The sequence below is a fragment of the Balaenoptera musculus genome, chromosome 2 (assembly GCF_009873245.2).
Source record: "Balaenoptera musculus isolate JJ_BM4_2016_0621 chromosome 2, mBalMus1.pri.v3, whole genome shotgun sequence".
In the NCBI taxonomy this organism is placed as follows: Eukaryota; Metazoa; Chordata; class Mammalia; order Artiodactyla; family Balaenopteridae; genus Balaenoptera; species Balaenoptera musculus.
The window spans coordinates 71,470,627-71,489,588 of NC_045786.1; the positions used below are offsets into that span (position 1 = coordinate 71,470,627).

Consider the following 18,962-nt stretch of genomic DNA (forward strand, 5'->3'; position numbering starts at 1 on the left):
TTTGTACATTCTATTTACTGTACTTTTTCTGGCTTTGTTTCTGTAAACCACCTTGTACAACTCCTACTGTATTGGACAAGTTGTTGGTATCACTTCTCCATTACCATCCTGCTCCCTATGACACACAAACACACACACAATCTGGTTTGGAAGTTCTACAATCTATTTCTATTCTTTTAGGCTAGCAATATTTCCCCAACATTTTATTATTAAAAAATCTGAAACTCACAAAAGTTTAAAAGAATTACAGAGTGAACATTCTATACCCATCACCTAGAGCTATCTAAAATTTTATCACATATACTTGATTTAAGGTCTAAAGTTTATCAGTGTATCTAATATTCTTTGATATAATAAGCCATAGAAGACTTTGACTCTGATCACTTCTTTTAAAATTGAAGTATAGTTGATTTATAAAATTATGTAAATTTCAGGTATACAACAGAGTACACCTTAAAATTTTTAAATTTACAATTTTTAAAGATTGTACTCCATTTACAGTTATTATTAAAGACTGGCTATATTCCCTGTGCTGTACCATATATCCTTGTAGCTTATTTATTACACACATAGTATCAATAGTTTGTACCACTTAATCCTCTACCCCTATCTTGACTCTGATCACTTTGTAAAGTTTTCTACCATGTTTTTAAAGGGCCTAAAGTTAGTCATTATTTTGATAGGTTTCATTGTTGTTGCTGTTTTAAGAGCTCATTCTTTAGATTTACCTTCTATTTTGCCAAATTCTTCCGTCAACATTGCTTCTTGCACTATACTATTGCCACATTTCTAGAAACAATTCACAGTAGTCCCCAGAGCCTGCAACTTTTGGAATCCTAAATAGATTCCAACCATCCTGCTTTCAAAGTATAGTTAAAGGTTAGACCTTGTTGAAATTACAGGCACGTTTTGGCTCTCCAAAATAACAATTTCATATGCTTATTGCCAAGTAGACTGTAGCCTCAAAAACAGCAAAGAATTAATCTACAATATCCCTTGTATCTTCCCTATACCTGGCGCAACAGAACACACATATGAAGTCTTCAGTGAGGTACCACATGGCATGCTTTCTGCAAGCATTTTCTGAACACAGGAGAGCAGAAAGAATATATATTGGTTACTGGATTGTGTTGTTTATACTTTATGCTCCCATCAAATGAGTACAGAAACCATTAAAGGGTCTAAAGAAAGGTGAAAAAAATTCTCATAAAAAGGTCCATAGCAACTACTGTATGATCTAGAAATCCCAGTCCTCGGTGTATATCCGAAGAAATTGAAATCAGTGTCTTGAAGAAATAACTGCATGCCCATGTTCACTGCACCGTTATTCACAATAGCCAAGATATGGAAACAACTTAAATGTCCTATGATGGATGAACAGATAAAGAAAATGCGTGGCAGATACATACAATGGAATATCATTCTACCGTAAGAAAAAAGGAAACCCTGCCATTTGTGACAACATAGTTGAACCTGGAGGGCTATATGCTAAGTGACATAAGCCAGACAGAGAATGACCAATCTATATGGTCTCACTTACACGCAGAATTTTTTTTTTTTAAGCCATTTTCATAGAAACAGAAAATAGAATGGTGGTTTCCAGGGTCAGGGTAGGGGAGAGGTGAAAAGGGTAATGTAGGTCAAAGAGTACAAATGTTTCAATTATAAGAAGAATAAGAATCTAACATACAGCACGGTAACTATAGTTAAAAATATGGTATCGTGTACTTAAAAGTTGCCAAGTAGTTAAGCATTCTGACCACACACACACACACACACACACACACACACAAATTAACTATGTAAGGTGATGGATGTGTTATTTTGATCTTGGTAATCATTCTATATGTATCAAATCATCAAGCTGTATACTTTAAAAATATATTAATTGTAGTTGTCAATTATTCCCAATTTTTCCTCAATAAAGTTTTTTTTAAAAAGGTCCATAGTATGCTGACTTTGAGCACAAGTGCTGAACAAATTTTCAAAAAATTAAAAGAAATAGAGTCATTAAACATACTTCCATGTACCTCACCCTTAAGCTATGTGACTAAAATCTCTGCCTGGCTTTATCTTCAACCAGGCTCTGTGGCAAAGTCCAACCTTCTTTTTTTTTTTTTTTCCCCAACTGAATTGTTCAAAGCCAATAGTATATATGAAAGCTAGATGGGGAAAAACAAAGGCTGGCAGACACAGCCCAGCCACAGTCACCAGGGACAGCCCAGGGATATTATCGCTGAACAGTCTCAGACTATCCAACATACAATCAGGGAAATGTGACCTTGCTGTTTTAATTAAGAGGAGACGAACATCCTCAGGAAGTTCTACCTGTAGTGTATGTGCAATAATATACACAATTAAACATCTACATTAAATGAAAATCCCTCATTACCTAAACTAGATTTGGTCTAATTAAAGAGAAAATCAAATTCATAATGAAAAATAATTGCTACCAGGCCCAATAAGCTTGTTTTAATCTGGAATCTGAGTAAGGATACACATACACTAGGGGCATGAGCTCCATACCATAATCTCAGAAACAAGAAAACTGAACACAATTGCTTAACCTTGATGGCCTCACATTAAGAGAAGGAACATCTTTAATGGAGTGTAGGTGTGCAGCATTCGATAGCGCATAAATCACAGGAGACAGTGTAAGAGCAATACCAGTGCTCTCACGCTGTCTGTAATCCCTACGCAAGCAGTCGGTGGTGTAACAGTATTCGCTGTGATGTAGTTGTCACAACCAGTGACATAGCAAAGAGACCAAAGAACCTTGCGATCATATTTTTAAGTACTTTCTTAATCTTGGTGCATATTGGGAGACCAGTGAAAGAGGCAACTTTGCCCTCCAAGTAGGAATCTGTTTCTAAATCCCAGTGTTAAGGAGTCAGAAGCTACCTGCAGAAAAATTCTATGTCACTGTGAACAAGCCACATCTCCTCTCTCTGCTTCTTCTTCCACATCTGTAGCTTAAAATATACTGCTTTCTCAATTCACAAGGGGGCCCTGGAAATTATCTGTCCAAAAGCTCTAAAGGAAAGGCATGAATGAAATGACCATGGTAGCCTCATTTTTGGCACCCAGTGAATGGCTACATGTGGATCACCTTCTCATCAGGGCCGGATAGGCTCACAGTTACAAAAGCCTAAAACTAAACATTTTATTTTAAAAATTTTGGTTCATAAATCTTCTCTTCATTTTCTCCTATTCTTCATCAGTCACTCAAAGAAACAAACAAAATATGTTTCCTCCCTCCAGGGCTTAATAATTCTTGGTGTTATCAATTTCCATGGCCATAATCCACAGGTTTATGACACAAAATGTATCTGAGGGACCAACTGTGAGGTTAGAATGTGGCAAGGTGAAACTAGTAAAAGCTTGTGTGCATGTGGTTTTCTGAAAGGCGTCTGGGGTGTCAGGACAGACAAAGGCAAGCTTCCGTGACTCCTGCAGGAAGGAAGCCAGACCAACTGGGTAGAATTGGCCCTGAGGAACACTTTGGCCATATGACTCGTTTGGAGAACACAGAGCAAAGTCAATGACAGGACCTGCTCAGAGCCAGTCTCAGTCTCAAGGTCACTGTACGGAATACTGTAGGACAAAGCATCACTTTAGAAAGGCTCCCCAGGATACATTAATGTCAAGGGTAGAGTTTTTTTTAGTAACAACTCAGTATAGACCCAACAGCGTGAAGCCCAGGCATTCTCTGCCACTAGGAGAGAAGTCAGATTTCCTTTTTACCTTAGGGCACATGCTGGTCCCAACTACTTTCCACCAAAGTGAAAGTGAGGTCAAGGGCCAAATAAGCATTTATGTTATTCTCTCCTCTCAACACACTCAGACACAATACAACAGATGACCTACTCTATGCATCTCACATTGGCATATCTTACAGAAAAGCTGATGCCCACCCACCCCAGTCGGCATTCCTGTCAGGTCCCCACTACAAGCTGCACTCTAGGTGAGAGCATGATATTGACCAGGTTAAGACTTTCTGCAGTGATTTTTTTTTTGGCTCAGCCAAATGTTTCATCTGATCTAGGAAGAAGCAGAAGAGAGAAAGAAAAGGTGGGGAAAAACAGATAAATGAAAGAAATGTTATATAGACAAAATCCTTGGAAAGCCCAGACCAAACAGAGGGGAAAATGAACTCTGACAAACAGCAGCCTCCGTATGGCTGGGCTTGTCTGCTGGGCATTTCTCGGAAAACCAACCCTAAGGCCCACATTCGGAGGAGCCATGATGAATCTGGAGGGTTAGCTTTCTCTTGAACCCATAAGTACTGAGCCACAAAAATTACCCCCATCATTTTATAAAAGAGAACCAAAGACCAGATGGAAGAGTAGAGCCAGTATTTAATGTATATATCACACATGCAGAGCAATGAAGATTTCATAAGATTATAGTAAATAATGTGAAGCTCTCTCTTTTATACTGTTGTTGTAATACTAGAGGCTTAAAAAGAAATTAAACATGACAAAATTTGGTCCAATATGAAGAAGAAATGTTCTAAGGAGCAGGGGTTTCAGAAGATGGGGGAAGTGAGTTTCTCAAGTCCAGAAATACCCTGGACAACACTTTGGAGGGATGCCACAGACCCTCTGGTCCAGAGGAAACCGCATCCTGCCCGAACGTGGAGTAAGTCATCTTCAGTCAACCCAACCCTGAATTTCCAGGCCCCTTGCTTTCCCTGAGGCTCACAAATTTCATCATATATTGAATTGAGTAAAAGCTAACAATCTCACAATTTACTGAAACCAGGGTGTACACACATTGCATAGCTAGCTCAAAAATAAACAGTGAAGAGAAAAGAAGGCAAAAAAGAAAAACAAAAGGTCATTTACTCTAAGAATCCAGGCTTGTGTTTATGTTCCACATGAGGTCCAAACTGAATCTGGGCTTGAAATCCACCAAACTCACAAGCTTTCTCGAAGGAGACAGGGTGGGAGCCATTCAGGATATCATCCCGAGCCTGCAACACAAGAGGAAGCAAAAAGCATCAGGAGCTTGGAAGGAACAACACATTCTCTCCATTGCCATGTTCCCGCATCCCAGCGTACCCTCTCTGTGGAACAAGGGGAAACATGCCAGCCAAGCCAGAGTGAGGCATTCAAGACACTGTGGATGATCGTAGCACAGCAGAATTAAGGCAGGGACTTCCCTGATGGCGCAATGGTTAAGAATCCGTCTGCCAGTGCAGGGGACACAGGTTCAATCTCTGGTCCAAGAAGATCCCACATACTGCAGAGTAACCGAGCCTGCGAGCCACAACTACTGGAGCCCACGCGCCTAGAGCCGGTGCTCCGCAACAAGAGAAATCACCGCAATGAGTGGTCCGCACACCGCAACGAAGAGTAGCCCCCACTTGCCGCAACTACAGAAAGACTGTGCACAGCAATGAAGACCCAACGCAGCCAAAAATAAATAAATAAAGTTATTTATTTAAATAAACAAACAAAAAATGAATTAAGGCAAAGGCAAAACAAGTCCTTGCCCCAAATTGCCTATAGATGGAAGGCATCAGCAATGCCCAGTATATTAAAACTGAAGCTTGAGTGTAATCTAGGGAGGTCGAAGTGATCATGAAAAATACAGAGGCAAAGGGAAATCCTTGTATAATGACCAGATTCATAGAGGGGGAAACAGAAATGCAATATATTTTTTATGACCCTAAATGATAAAGCTAACAGAAAAATTATCTAGAAGTAAAATCAACCCAATCCCCATCCCAAAATATATACAGAGAACAGACAAGAACTCAATACTGCAGACATTTGGGGGAAATGATCAGCAAATGCACAGTCCTGGAATCAGGAACCCACTGCACCTGAAGTCCTGTTCCCATTTCCTGACCCCTCACTGCTGTTGCTATTTATTCCTCTTCTTTGTCTTTCCTTTCTCCAGTTAAATGACCCCTAGAGCACTCTCAGATGAACACTCTAACCTATGGCCCTGAGCCTTAAACCAACAACCATTTTCTTATTGCCCTGATATCTCCCTCCCTTCTCGCCTCCCAGCCTATCTCCTCCCAGCCCTCCTTCCATCCACTAACTCAGGGGTCAGCAAACTTTTCCTGTAAAAGGCCAGAGAGTGAATAATTTACACCTCTGGGCCATGTGGTGTCTGTCACAACTACTGAACTCTTTTGTTGGAACATGAGAGCTGCCACGGACAACACGTAGACAATTATGTGATACAGAAGGGGATTTACCAACATGCAATGCATAAATGAATGGCACGTGGTTTCAATAAAACTTTATTTATAAACACAGGCGACGCTGTGCCCCTGCATTATTTCTATAAGCTGATAGGCAGATAAATAAAAGGAGAGGAAAGGAAAAGAGGATAAGGAAGAATGAAAGAAGTGAGAGAGAGAGAGAGAGGAAGATGTTTTCCTTGAGCCAAAAGAAACCTTTGGGACTGTCTAGTGCAAAGTCCACATCTTACATACTGGGTAACTGCAACTCAGATAATTTGAATGACTCATCTGAGTTTAAACAATCAGTTAATGGTAAAAACATAAAAGGTTACTGAGAGAGTAGTATCTTTCAGTTAATAAGAAGTACTGATTTTCTGACCAATAACCATCCTCGTATTCTAGATGCAAGCTAAGAAAGCTGTAGTGCGTGTGAAGTGATGAGCCAGGTAAGTGCCATGAAGCCAAGCAGAGAGAGACAGTAGGGGCCACGAGGACCCCACCTGGGAGGCCAACAAAGGCCCACCTCTGGATGGCCAGCTCACAGTGGACACCAACCTGTACCACAACCCAACCCGACTGGAAAGTGCATGTCACAGACACGGTGAGAGCCAGAGCCCAGCTCCTGCCCCCCACGAGCCACAGCCAGAGCTTCCGGATAGCTCACCAACCTCAGCGTCTGAGCATTCAATACTGTACCTGAACATACAGCAAGTTCAGCTGCACGGGGTCTCTCGAGTCCACATTCTGATCAGAGTAAAAGAACTTCCGTCTAAGCAGCAACGTTTCATTTTCATCTACTCCTTGTTCTCTGAATGTTCGGCTGTGATCCAGCCAATTTACTGCAATGCAAGACGACATATGACAGAACTGTGTCGATTCTTCCTCTTAGTTCAAGGGGATTAGCCAAAACAGCAGTGTGATGCAGACGTGGATTTCTAGGATGCTGATATTCAGTTATAGTTACTTCTTAGATTAGATCTGAGCTTTTTAACTTTGCAAAGTAACTGCACATGTACCATATGACACATGAAAAAGCAAATGAGGGAGAAATCCACAGTGATTCCTCACTTAGTAAAGCCCCAGAAAGAATCCGTGTGCCTTCCTTGGGGTGGTGGGTGGGGGGATAAGGAAAACAGTGCTTTATGCCAAGACAGTCAAGTTTGCATTTCTTTTTAAGTCAAGGCTGGTCTTTAGTCTGATCAGGTGAAATAATTTATAAACTCTGAGCATCATGAGTTACTACCTCTGACCTTAAGTAGAAAAGAGGAGGAAAATGAAAGTAATTGGGGCAAGGAGAGGACAGGCCACTAAGGGGTCGGGGAGGGTAGAACCTTGCCCATGGCACACCTGGAATCTCACTCATTTAGAAAACACTTCCCTGATACCTAGGTGCAAAGGGATGGATCATTCCCCTACACTTCACACAGCTCTCATTCCTACACTCCTCCCCGGGTTTAACAACACACACATTGTGAGCAAGTATTTATCACAAGCCTCAGCTTCGGCACAGGGAATGTGTTGGATGGACCTCACCTCCCACAGTACCTGGAAGAGCATCATGCACAGTATAAAAATCCTCAGGATTTGCCTACTAAGGTCTCATTTGGAAAGAAGTATGCAACTGTAAATCAAATGAGGCGAGAGAGAAAGAGAGAATGGAGAGAGGGTCAGAGGAAATGAAAGCCCCACGGAAGATCAATAAACATAATGACAAGGATGACATCTTCCCAATGCAGCACTGAGAGAAAGAACAATGAAAGAAAGAGGCTGGGAAGGTCTGAGTGAAATGTGCATGAAGTAAGATCCTTGGGGGTGGGGTGGCGTCAGGCAGCCAGGTGCATAAAGCACAGGTCTCGGGACACATGGGGTATATATACTGGCTCTTCTGTATATTATTAGCTCTGTAGTCGTAGAAAAGGACCTTCCTATGATAGAATTATATTACTGTTTCGTAACCCTAAGGAAATAATGGATCTAAGTAATGATCATCAATGGCTGTTAACACCACAAAAAAGGAAACAACCAAATTCAACTTCCTAATGGAAGTACACAACACACATAGGAGTCTTTATTTTTAAACACACACACATACACACACACACACACACAAATCTGATCCAGCCTCCAGATCTCAGGAATTAAAAGGGACAGATGAACATGTTAAATGACACCACAGGTCATCTAACAAAATCCAGGATGTAGAAAATTCTATACAAGTAACAATCTGGTTTCTTCCCCTCAAAAACTGTAAGGCAAAAATAAAAGAGATGGAGGGAAACTCTTGAGACTAAAAGAGTTAAACAACCTATCATCCAATCTTATTTGGACCCTCATTCAAACAAACTGTTACAAAAAAATTCTTTAGACAGCAATGGAGAAGATGTGAACACAATGTGTATATTTCACCTTAAGAGATTACTTTTGAGATGTGAAATGGTATTATCGTCCTTTTTTTTTCCCTTAAGGGTCTCTATCTTTTAGTGAAACAGGCCAACATGTTTGTAGATAAAATAAAACAAAGGCACAACCACACACCCCTGCCCTGGGTCATACAGATGACGGGAGAGGAGTGAGGCTTGGCTGACCATGTGCCTGCATCACACCTCCTCTTCAGACACTCACGGTCATCATCCGTGTGAAGCTTGGCCTTCAACTTCTCCATCTTCCTCTCGTCTCGTAACAGCGTCCTGTCTTTTTTTAATGTACCCGTTCCTTCTTCTTTCTTTTCTTCAATTGTTTCTTGGATTAAAGAGTATTCTTCATAGTTTGTAATTCCTAAAATTATCAATTAGGTTATAATGGTCAGTGATTACATTGCTATCAACTCCTTTCATCCTGGGGCCTATAATACTCCAAGGAGTCCCTGGGGGCAAAAGACAGGAACGAAGCCTTGCCAAGATGAAGGTCAGGGTCACCCAGGGAGCACACATCAAGTAACTGGCCACAGAGGAGGATCTTCAGCTAGTTAAGTCACACTCAAATGTCATGTTCAAGTCTCCTGACTAATTTTTGAGTAATAAGAACAAAGTAGAGATCATACAGAGGAAGGCAAGACAATGTCAAGCAAGCAGTGTCTGAAGGAGCTGGGCTTCCTTTGCATGATGAGGAAACTAAGACAGGCAAGGCCACTTTCTGAAGATATTCAAGAGGCTTCATATAGAAAGGAGACAGACTTGTTCTGAGGAGACCAACAGAAGCTAGGAGAAAAAAAGATGCCTAAGAATTGTACAGGCTGTCCCCACGAGTCTTCAGGAGAGATCCCGGGTATCAGTGATGCTTATACAGAATCTCAGCCATGGGCGGGAGGCTGAATTATATGATTTTGAAACATTACTTTCAATTGAAAACTCCTATCGTCTTTGAAATAAAAGCTCTCACTTGTGACTCAGTGAGAAGTTCAAGTGTTGACAGTACCAGTTAGTGGGTTTGCAAATCAGGAAAACGAACACACTCTCTTGGGATTGGGTCAAAGTCAATGTGTTACAATATATTCGAAACTGCCTAGATACCCAAAGGGGGTGGAAAAAAAGAAGAGGTGTATTATTAAAAACAAAACAAAATCCAGAAGCTCTGCGCGTGTGCGCTTACCTATCCTGCTGCAAATAGTCACCAGGAGTTCCCCAACGGTCTTCGAGTCATCCACCATCACTGTTTTCACAGATCCATCCAGCATCCGAATTTTCTGAGGTCTCTGTTTTTTTTTATATTCCAAAATATCCTACAGCAGAATCATACAAACATTTCACACTGCGTGGGTAACGAGGTAATAAACTTGGACACTTTTCTTTAAAAAATAACTTTTCCCCAGCACCCTCCGATTTCCTCCTTCTAAGTTTTCATGAGATTTTTGCCACGAATACAGAATCTCCAGTGTTATAAACTGCTTTCATAAAGATTTCTTTAAAATCTGATAGTAAAACCGTACCTCAGAAAGTCCTACTTATAGTTCATAGTTACTGAAAACTAACCTCTGTAAAGTGAAAGTAGCATATGTCCTCCTGAAAGGCTGAGAACGGTCTGCTGTAATGAGAATTAGCAGAGGAAAATTCCTACTTTTTTTTTTTTTTTAATTAATTAATTTATTTTTTATTTTTTTTTTTGACTGTGTGGGGTCTTCGTTGCTGCGAGTGGGCTTTCTCTAGTTGTGGCGAGTAGGCTTCTCATTGCGCTGGCCTCTCTTGTTGCGGAGCGCAGGCTCAGTACTCATGGCGCACGGGCATAGCCGCTCCGCGGCATGTGGGATCCTCCCGGACCAGGGATCAAATCCGTGTCCCCTGCATTGGCAGGCGGACTCTCAACCACTGAGCCACCAGGGGAGCCCCCTACTTGTTTTTTAAAAAGTTTGTAGTGTGCTTCTTCAATGACCTCTTACATAGTTATAAGCGATTTTTAATATATATATGTCATGAAGGACACTAGTAATACCCCCATAATTCTTCACAGTAGTGGTGTATCACAGTAAAAGTGGTTTTCTGCCAATAATGGCAAGACCAAACAGGCGTAATAAGTTTGAGAGTTATGTCTAAATAAGAGACTCTCCTTTTACTACACTTCTTAAAAAGAGAACTATGGAAGGGAAAATTAATGGCCACTCATACTTTGCTCTTGCTTACGGAGTACTGACCAATCCGATGTGTCTATTCCGTAAACCAAAACCCAATATATTTCGGGGGTTAAGCTAATATTGTGTTAGTTTCAGGTGTACAGCAAAGTGATTCAGTGTCATATATATATATATATATATATATATATATATATATATATATATATATATATATTTATTTTTTTTAGATTATTTTCCATTATAGGTTGTTACAAGATACTGAATATAGTTCCCTGTTAACACTTTTTTACTCATTATTTTTTTCCTACTTCCATAACACAATTTTTTATTGTTACTGTTACTGATAGTTATTAAACTCATATCTAATGTGAACTTTTTTATAAAAGCAAAACACTGATTAATATTTAATTTCTGGCTACCTTTAGGATTATATTTTTGTTCTCTCTCTATGCTTACTTTCTATCACCAGTCACCAGGGTACTTCCTACATACTTACAGGAAGATGCTATGTTTCATAACTACCAAGTCCAACAATGGCAAGTAGAAACAGCTTAAAATCATAACCTCATGCTGCTTTAATTACTTTGTGGAGTTTCAAGAATTTGGACTGCTGATATTTTCTATCATCACTAACCTGGACAGCCTTTACGAAGTATATTACATCAAAACTATTAATAAAGTGCCCTGGAATCAAAATAGGTTGTTGAGTCTCTCTTTCTCTTTGAAGCATAATCATGTTAGCTTCTATGGAAGGCCTAGGGACAAAGTGATGAAAAAAATCAAAAAAAGATCAACAGCATACCCCATTTCGCAACATGTAGTAATCCAGTGTTCTGCCTGCTTCCAGCCAAATTCCTTTCCTGGGGTCTTCATCCGAGAGAAACAGCCCATAGTCAGAAGCTGGAGGAAAAATAGAAAGAAAAATAAAAAACAAAGTGGTGATGACGCCATCACTGACTTCCAGGCTCTTGAGTCTGCTGACTTGGCAAGGGGTTCTCCTTCACTAGAGAAATACTTCATTCTGACAACATGGGCAGCCGCTGGGACTAAAGCAGATGGGGAGGAAAGAGAGCTGAGCTGCAAAACCAACACCCACATACAAGGGTGATATTTCTTAAAACAAGTGGGCAGCAGTCGTGTCTAAAATTTAGGGAAATGCCGAGAACAAAGTGGTCCAAATTTCCTTCTAACTGAATTGGGCTTTGTTTCCTATCACATGCTATAAAAGCCAGGCCAAGAACCCAGGAAGAATGGTAAGACAGCTGTAGAGAAACTATGCATGTAATCACTCAAGCCAAGGCCACTTAAGCAAAGAGGGGCCAATGGAGCCTTGACACTTGGAATAATCCCTCCATCACGCCCATATAGCATTACAAAATAAAAGGAAGAGTTCCGCGTGAGATGAAGTCGCTGCTCCCCAGGCCACCAAATTATGAGTAAAGTTGGAGAGTTAAACCCTGTGTTCTTCACAGAAATCCTTTAATCTGACCCAGGAAGTACAAGCCGGTGGAGGAAGGAGGAAAGCAGTATCATTTCCTGTCTCAAGACCTCTTTCTTCCTAAATGTGATTCAAGGAAACCTCAGAGAACCAGATGAGGGCCAGGGCTCCTGTTGTTTCTTAGAGAAACAATTTCAAGATCTGTAAAGGTTTGTATCTTCACCAGAGTTTTACAGCAATCCAACCCAAACAAAGTTTTAAAATTCTGGGAATAAACAGTAACAGAAAAGTAAAAACACCAGATATGACTGGACAACCAGATCTTGAGTAAGGTTGGGAATGTGGGCAAACTTTATTTTGATTTTTTGGGTAATCTAGAAATAACAGTGTTTTGAATAATATAGATATTGCTTTTGGACCAAAAGATTCGTGCTTTTGTGAGTAAAGGATCTTTTCAAGAAGACCCAGGCCTAACAATAGCTATCTTTGAACGTTTGATTTTTATGATTCCAATTTTTAAGGACAGTTTTACTCCATTTTCACACTGAAGGCTTATTAATTTAGGAGTAACGCCAATATCTCAAGCATTAAATACTAAATAAAAGAAGGAAATGTAGAGAGAAGACAAAGGGAAATGGAAAATAAAATTGTATGAATGACTCTTGTTTAAACTCAGATTAACAGGGGTCAGTGGTTCAACCAAACATTAAACAAAACATGTATCACAAGTATTTTTTTTAAGGTTTAAGACAAAGATGATAAAGCCCCTGCAAAATACTTGAAATATAAGGCTTGCCCTGGGGCCTGATGGCTGTTCCAGTCTTCTGCAGGCTGCTAGCAGTGGAAAGTTTTCAGGCATGTGAAACAGCGCTCAGGATATACAAAAGCGGTAACTGTTAGAGCAGCTTCATCTGTACTCTATAGGGCTTTATAACAAAAAGTGACTTGTAAACAGAGCACAATGCTGATGTATGGAAGGGTCATGACAATGATGATGGCTCGCTGGCAGCTGTGATCATTGTCATTACAAGTCTCACACAGGAGGCAAGTAATGTCCAGGATAAGAAGACATTTCATTGGAAACATACACACCTGTGTACCACTCAGAGCCTCCGTTTCCTTAGCTACTAAGGGAAAAACATACAAACACATTTCAAGCAGCCAGTAAATAACCAATGGCCTACCTTGGCCAGTTTGTGCCTCGGGTACCCGTTCCCGAATGACTCGACATGCATCGTACACCGCCGTCGATGGTTCAAACTGCATGGTCTTGACCACGTTGCAGTGGCGGACACAAATCTTTAAGGACAGGGCCACCATTTTTCCAGATGACTTGAGGACTCTCACTTAGAATGTCTGGGGAACACAAACGAACAAACCGTGATGTTCGTGATAACTGTCCATTAGAAAAAAACGTTAGACTCTGAATCAGCTTTAAAAATTGAAAGAAAATAAAATGGCAATTAAAGAGAAGGCTCCAGATAAAAACACAAATTAAAAAAAAACTTTTGAAAATTTGAGAATAGGACAGCAGCAATCGTGGAGTTACCATTGCCACAGGGTGGCAAGGAGAGCCCCTTGGAAGGAGGGGACCATGGGAGTTCACCAAGGCTCCTTCCTCAAGAGCGCTCCCTACTTGGGGTTTCCCCAAGGGAGAGTAGAATTTCCCAGGTGAGTGCCCTCCAGGTGAGAGGCAGAGTGTCCTGGGCGCCCACTGCTGTCTCCTGACAATGCCTGTCAGTGCCCTCAGTTGCGGGGCTCCCTCCCCAGCAGCTCCTGGGCACAGGGAAGAGGCACCTCTGCCCTCTGGGGTGCTTCTCACGGCCAAACTCCACCACATCTTGTACCAGAAGACCTGGGTTGGAGGCCTGGCCCCATCGCCAGGAGACAGCCAACTGGCCACTCTGCTTCCATTTCCCTGCAATCAAAGAGCCATACGCTGCTATCTGCCCTTCATAATTCACAGAAGAACTGAATCCTGAGGGGACCTCAATGCCAGGCCAAGGCACAGCCATCACTAATGAGGCCAGAGTGGCTTATCTTAAACACCCGGTGTGCCAGGCAGCTTCAGACTCTTCAGGGGTCTCAAAGTGAAGAAAATGCCAATGTAGTTGTTCTTTCATTCAGACAAACGCCTGGGATATTTTGCTTCTTATCCAGTTCAATGGCTTTAAAAATAGATAGGTGCTTAGGCTAGGTTTGAATTATTTCGTAAAAGCCTTCCTCTTAAATTTTAAGTCCAGTCATTTAATGCATTTTCTGAGTTGGTGGCTTCTGGGTGATTTCAACTACCTGCTCCATTCCTTGGCCAGAAACTTACCCCCCAACCCAGGCCAGCCTCTATCAATGCACGCCTTGGACACAAGAGGGAGGCATCTTCCCTGCACCTGAGAAGCCAACACAGACTTACCCAGCTCACTGTCATCCTGGGAGCCAAAATAAGGAACTTCACAGTGAGTAGCTATTAGAATCCTAGAGCTGCATGGATAACAAATCCCCAGGAGTTTCAATCTCACACTCCTTTCTCGTCTTTTATTAGAGAATCTACACGTTGTAAACCTGGACCACAGCTCCCTCTGGGAATGCAAGTGCTAAGAAGCAATCAGGTGGCCACAGGCAGAGAGGGCAGCAGGCTGACCAGGGGTGGGAGCCTCTAAGGCGTTGCTTCTCAGCAAGCTTCACTAACCACTGGCTTCCTAACATCCAGCGACTATAGTCACTTGGATACAGAGGACACTTCTCAACAGATGCTCTGGTATCCATGGGCAAGTTGTGCACACACTCTCATGCAGCAACCATTTACGCTATCCAACTGTAAAGTCATTCTGACCTCTGCTTATGTTCCACATAAATTTGGCCCATGAAAACATGAAAATATTTCTTATTTGAGAAATGTCAAGATACACTTCTCAACAAACAATAGCAGTATTCACTGACAATCTGCCCTAAACAGAATTAATTCACTACAGCCTGGGCAGTGACTAGATTGAGTTGTTCAAAATATCTGATGATTTTCCATCTACAATCTTGAGGTCTTGTAAAGCCACATACGTAGGCATCCCTCGGAGATGTCGTGGGTTTGGTTCCAGACCACCACGATAAAGTGCATATCGAAATGGAGTGAGTCGCACGAATTTTTTGGTTTCCCGGTGCATATAAAAGTCATGTTTACACCATACTATGGTCTATTAAGTGTGCAATACCACGATGTCTAAAAAAACCAAATACATATACACTATCAGAATATACTTTATTGCTAAAAAATGCTAACCATCCTCTGAGCGATCAGCAAGTCGTAACGGTTTTGCTGGTGGAGGGCCATGCTGACCGACCAGGGTAGTAGTGGTTAAAAATGGGGGTGGCTGTGGCCATTACTAAAGACAGCAACGTCTTGGGCCATATTGATCGACTCCTCCTTTCACAAAGGATTTCTCTATAGCACTTTTGATTTCCTTCAAGAACTTCTCTGCATTCACAACTTGACTGTTGGGGGCAAGAGGCCTAGCTTTCAGCCTGTCTTGGCTTTCAACATGCCTTCCTCACTAACTAAATCATTTCTAGCTTTGACTTAAAGTGAGAGACGTGTGACTCTTCCACTTACTTGACCACTTAAGAGGCCGCCGTTGGGTTATTAATTGGCCTAATTTCAATATTGTTGTTTCTCAGGGAATAGAGAGGCCCGAGGAGAGGGAGAGAGATGTGGGAACGGCTGGTCAGTGGAGAAGTCAGAACACATATTTGTCAGTTAAGTTCCCTGTCTCGTGTACGGGTGCGGTTCAGGGCTCCCCAAAACAATTACAATAGTAACATCACAAATAAAATAATGAAAAAGTTTCAAATATTGCGAGGACTACCAAAACGGGTCACAGAGACATGAAGTGAGCAAATGCTGTTGGAAAGATGGTGATGCTGATAGACTCGTCTGAGTCAGGGTTGCCACAAACCTTCAATTTGTTAAAAAACAAAAAACACAGTCACTGCAAAGCACAGTAAAGCAAAGTGCAATGAAACAGGGTATGCCTGTAAAATGCTCTACCCAACTCTTTTTAATACATATTTAACCAACCAACTCTCCAATTTGAAGAAATCAAACTGTATGGTATCACTTATACGTGGAATCTAAAAAATAATACAAATGAATGTATATGCAAAACAGAATCAGACTCACATATAAAGAAAACAAACTTGTGATTACCAAAGGGGGAGGGATAAATTAGGGGTATGAGACTAACAGATACAAACTATTATGTACAAAATAAACAACCAACAAGGATATACTGTATAGCACGGGGAATTACAGCCATTATCTTATAACCTATAACCTACAGCCATAACCTACAATGGAGTATCATCTGCAAAAATACTGAATCACTATGCTGTACAGCTGAAACTAAAATATCATAAATCAACTATACTCCAATAAAAATAAAAATATAAACCGTAGGGATAACTGACAAATTTGCTGGAGTGTAAATCGCTCCATGGGTTAGTTTTTCCCCTGCAACTGGTGACAACTGTGGGGTTTCCTGAAACTGTGGGATCCATGAGCATAGCTGGTGATAACAGTCAGTGGGAAACTTGATGACATCATGGGTGCTGTTTACACAGCACACCAGAGAGGGTGAGATGGTTAATATCTTCCATTCCCTGAGAATAGGAAGTAGTCCAGTATAAGTATCCCTGCATGAAAGCGTCCCTTCCCAGGCTAATAACTGGACTTTCTGAAGAGCAAATGAATGGTCCCTGTAGCCAAGCAGAGAAAGACTCAATCGTCGGGAAAGGCAGAGCCACGACACGGGGCCGAGAGCAGAACTGAGCAGCAGGACAGACCACACGGGAGCTCAGACGGAAGTAGAAGACACAGAGGGGAGCGAGGAGAAATGGGCAAATTGAGGAACGGGGGGCTGCAGGACAGAGGGTGCAGAATCAATGAGCAACACGGGAAAGAAGCCCAGAACATGGGGAAGCAGAAGGCAAGAAGAGAAGCAGAAAAGGTGTGACAGGGAAGGAACATTTCTATCCAAAACAACTGGAAAAATGAAGAAGCCATTGACTGAGGGGGAGGAAGCTGCTGGAGGCACAGGTCTGGGGTGAAAAGTTGCTAATGAATTTCTCTGGGATGTATTCAGTGAGAGGTAGAGCAGAGTCCAACACAAAACTGGAGATACGATGCGGGGTGCGGGAGTGTCGTCATGTTCAAATCTTTGGGGCTAGAAAGATCATCTAGGGAGTGAGCACGAGAGGGAAGAGACCTAAGGTCTGGGTCCTGGAACAATGTTCTAGAATCAAGAAGGTGACAACTGTGGGGTTGTCACCGTCTAGATTCTAGATTCTAGAATCTAGATTCTAGAATCTAGAATCAAAAACAAGAAGGAACCCGCAAGGAGGCCTAGTGGTAGGGGAGAGAGGGTGGGACCAGAGGGAAAGTGCCTCAAGCAGGAGGGAGAGATCACGTGTGTCAGATGCTAATCACATTTCAGGAAGAGGGGCGCTGAGACAGGACAGCTGAATCTGGCTGCTTGGAGGTCTCTGGCAGCCGAGAAAAGAGCAGGGGTAAGGCCAGAGCAGCAGGTCTACGAGACAAGTGAGGAGGGGGGCTGTCCCGACAAGTACGGAGGCCTGCTGGAAGGGGTGGAGGAACAGGCGGTAGCTCTGATTTATGCTTAGAAGGCTTTTTATCCAGAAACAATTCACCACATGGATGCTGCAACCTCCCTTTCTAGCCCGCATCTATACAGACCTGGTTTCCCCTTATTATGGCCCCGGGGTCAGTCCCAGGACAGCTAAGCGTCCTTGCTGGAGGCAGGTGCCTTGCCACACAACGCTGCTGCCGGTGTGTGTGTGAGAGGAGAGGGGAGGAGAGTCTTGGTTCAAGCAAACGGCGCTGGACCAGGAGTGTGTGGTCCAGGTTCAGTCCCAGCCTGTCGATGCCTTGGACCTTCTCTCTCTGCTTTTCAGAGAGCAGGAAGCCACCAACTCCCGTGAAAGGAGCCTCCCAGCAGGCACATGCTGCTTGGGCAGCTCCTCCCCTGTTCTCCTTATCCTGACATCTCACAATGAAGGCCACTGTCCTTAGCTCAGGGCAGACGTTCAACGGAATAAGGGACACCAGAGATTCATCTCGTGGTCTACCATCTCAAAACAACCACTGCGAAAAGCATCAGTTTCACTACACGGGAACACATTACGCAAAAAGACAAAAAATCCAAATCAGTCACTCTGAACGAGCTCTGCATGGTTGTCAAAAACTAAAAGGCTCCAATTTCTTCTACTTACTCTTGGCTCTCTGTTTTATTATGACTCAGTGTTCCCAAGTATGAAAGCATGAAACAAGACCGACAATTTCCTGCATGGGAATGTTTAAAAAAATGCAAATTATGTACATAAAAATGCTTTATAAATGACAAAATTATGTATAAAGCCAAGGTACTTTTCCTACTATCACGCAAGAGGATTCCCCCCCCCCACAGAAAAACCTCAGTGAGGTCTGAAACCAAAGTGGATGGCGATTTAATCACCATCCCACGGGGAGCACGGCAATGAGCTGTTTCTAGCCCTACTCTCGACACAATGAGAGACGTGCAGAACAGACATTTGTTGGAATAAAGTGTCCTGACTTGCGGCAAAAAGGAGGTAGGATTAAAGCATAAAGCAACCTAGAGATGCCAGCGAAAGCTGAGTGAGAACGCCCGTGAGAAGTCTCACTATAGATCCATTCAAGCCCTAAGAAAATCATGCAGCTCTGACAACATGCCGTG

General features: G+C 42.1%; 1 protein-coding gene across 8 annotated transcripts in view; it reads right to left on the reverse strand.

Annotated features, from left to right (window-relative positions):
• TLN2 (talin 2) overlaps nucleotides 1–18,962 on the reverse strand; it is a 450,559-nt gene that overhangs the window by 188,314 nt on the left and 243,283 nt on the right. For all 8 annotated transcript variants that reach the window (XM_036843237.1, XM_036843236.1, XM_036843229.1 and 5 more), the window contains 6 exons: nucleotides 13,389–13,560; nucleotides 11,569–11,666; nucleotides 9,791–9,920; nucleotides 8,825–8,977; nucleotides 6,899–7,041; nucleotides 4,848–4,975 (listed from right to left, as the gene is read on the reverse strand). In XM_036843237.1, coding sequence (XP_036699132.1) covers nucleotides 4,848–4,975; nucleotides 6,899–7,041; nucleotides 8,825–8,977; nucleotides 9,791–9,920; nucleotides 11,569–11,666; nucleotides 13,389–13,524 — 788 coding nt within the window. In that variant the 5' untranslated portion in view covers nucleotides 13,525–13,560. The remainder of the gene's footprint in view (nucleotides 1–4,847; nucleotides 4,976–6,898; nucleotides 7,042–8,824; nucleotides 8,978–9,790; nucleotides 9,921–11,568; nucleotides 11,667–13,388; nucleotides 13,561–18,962) is intronic.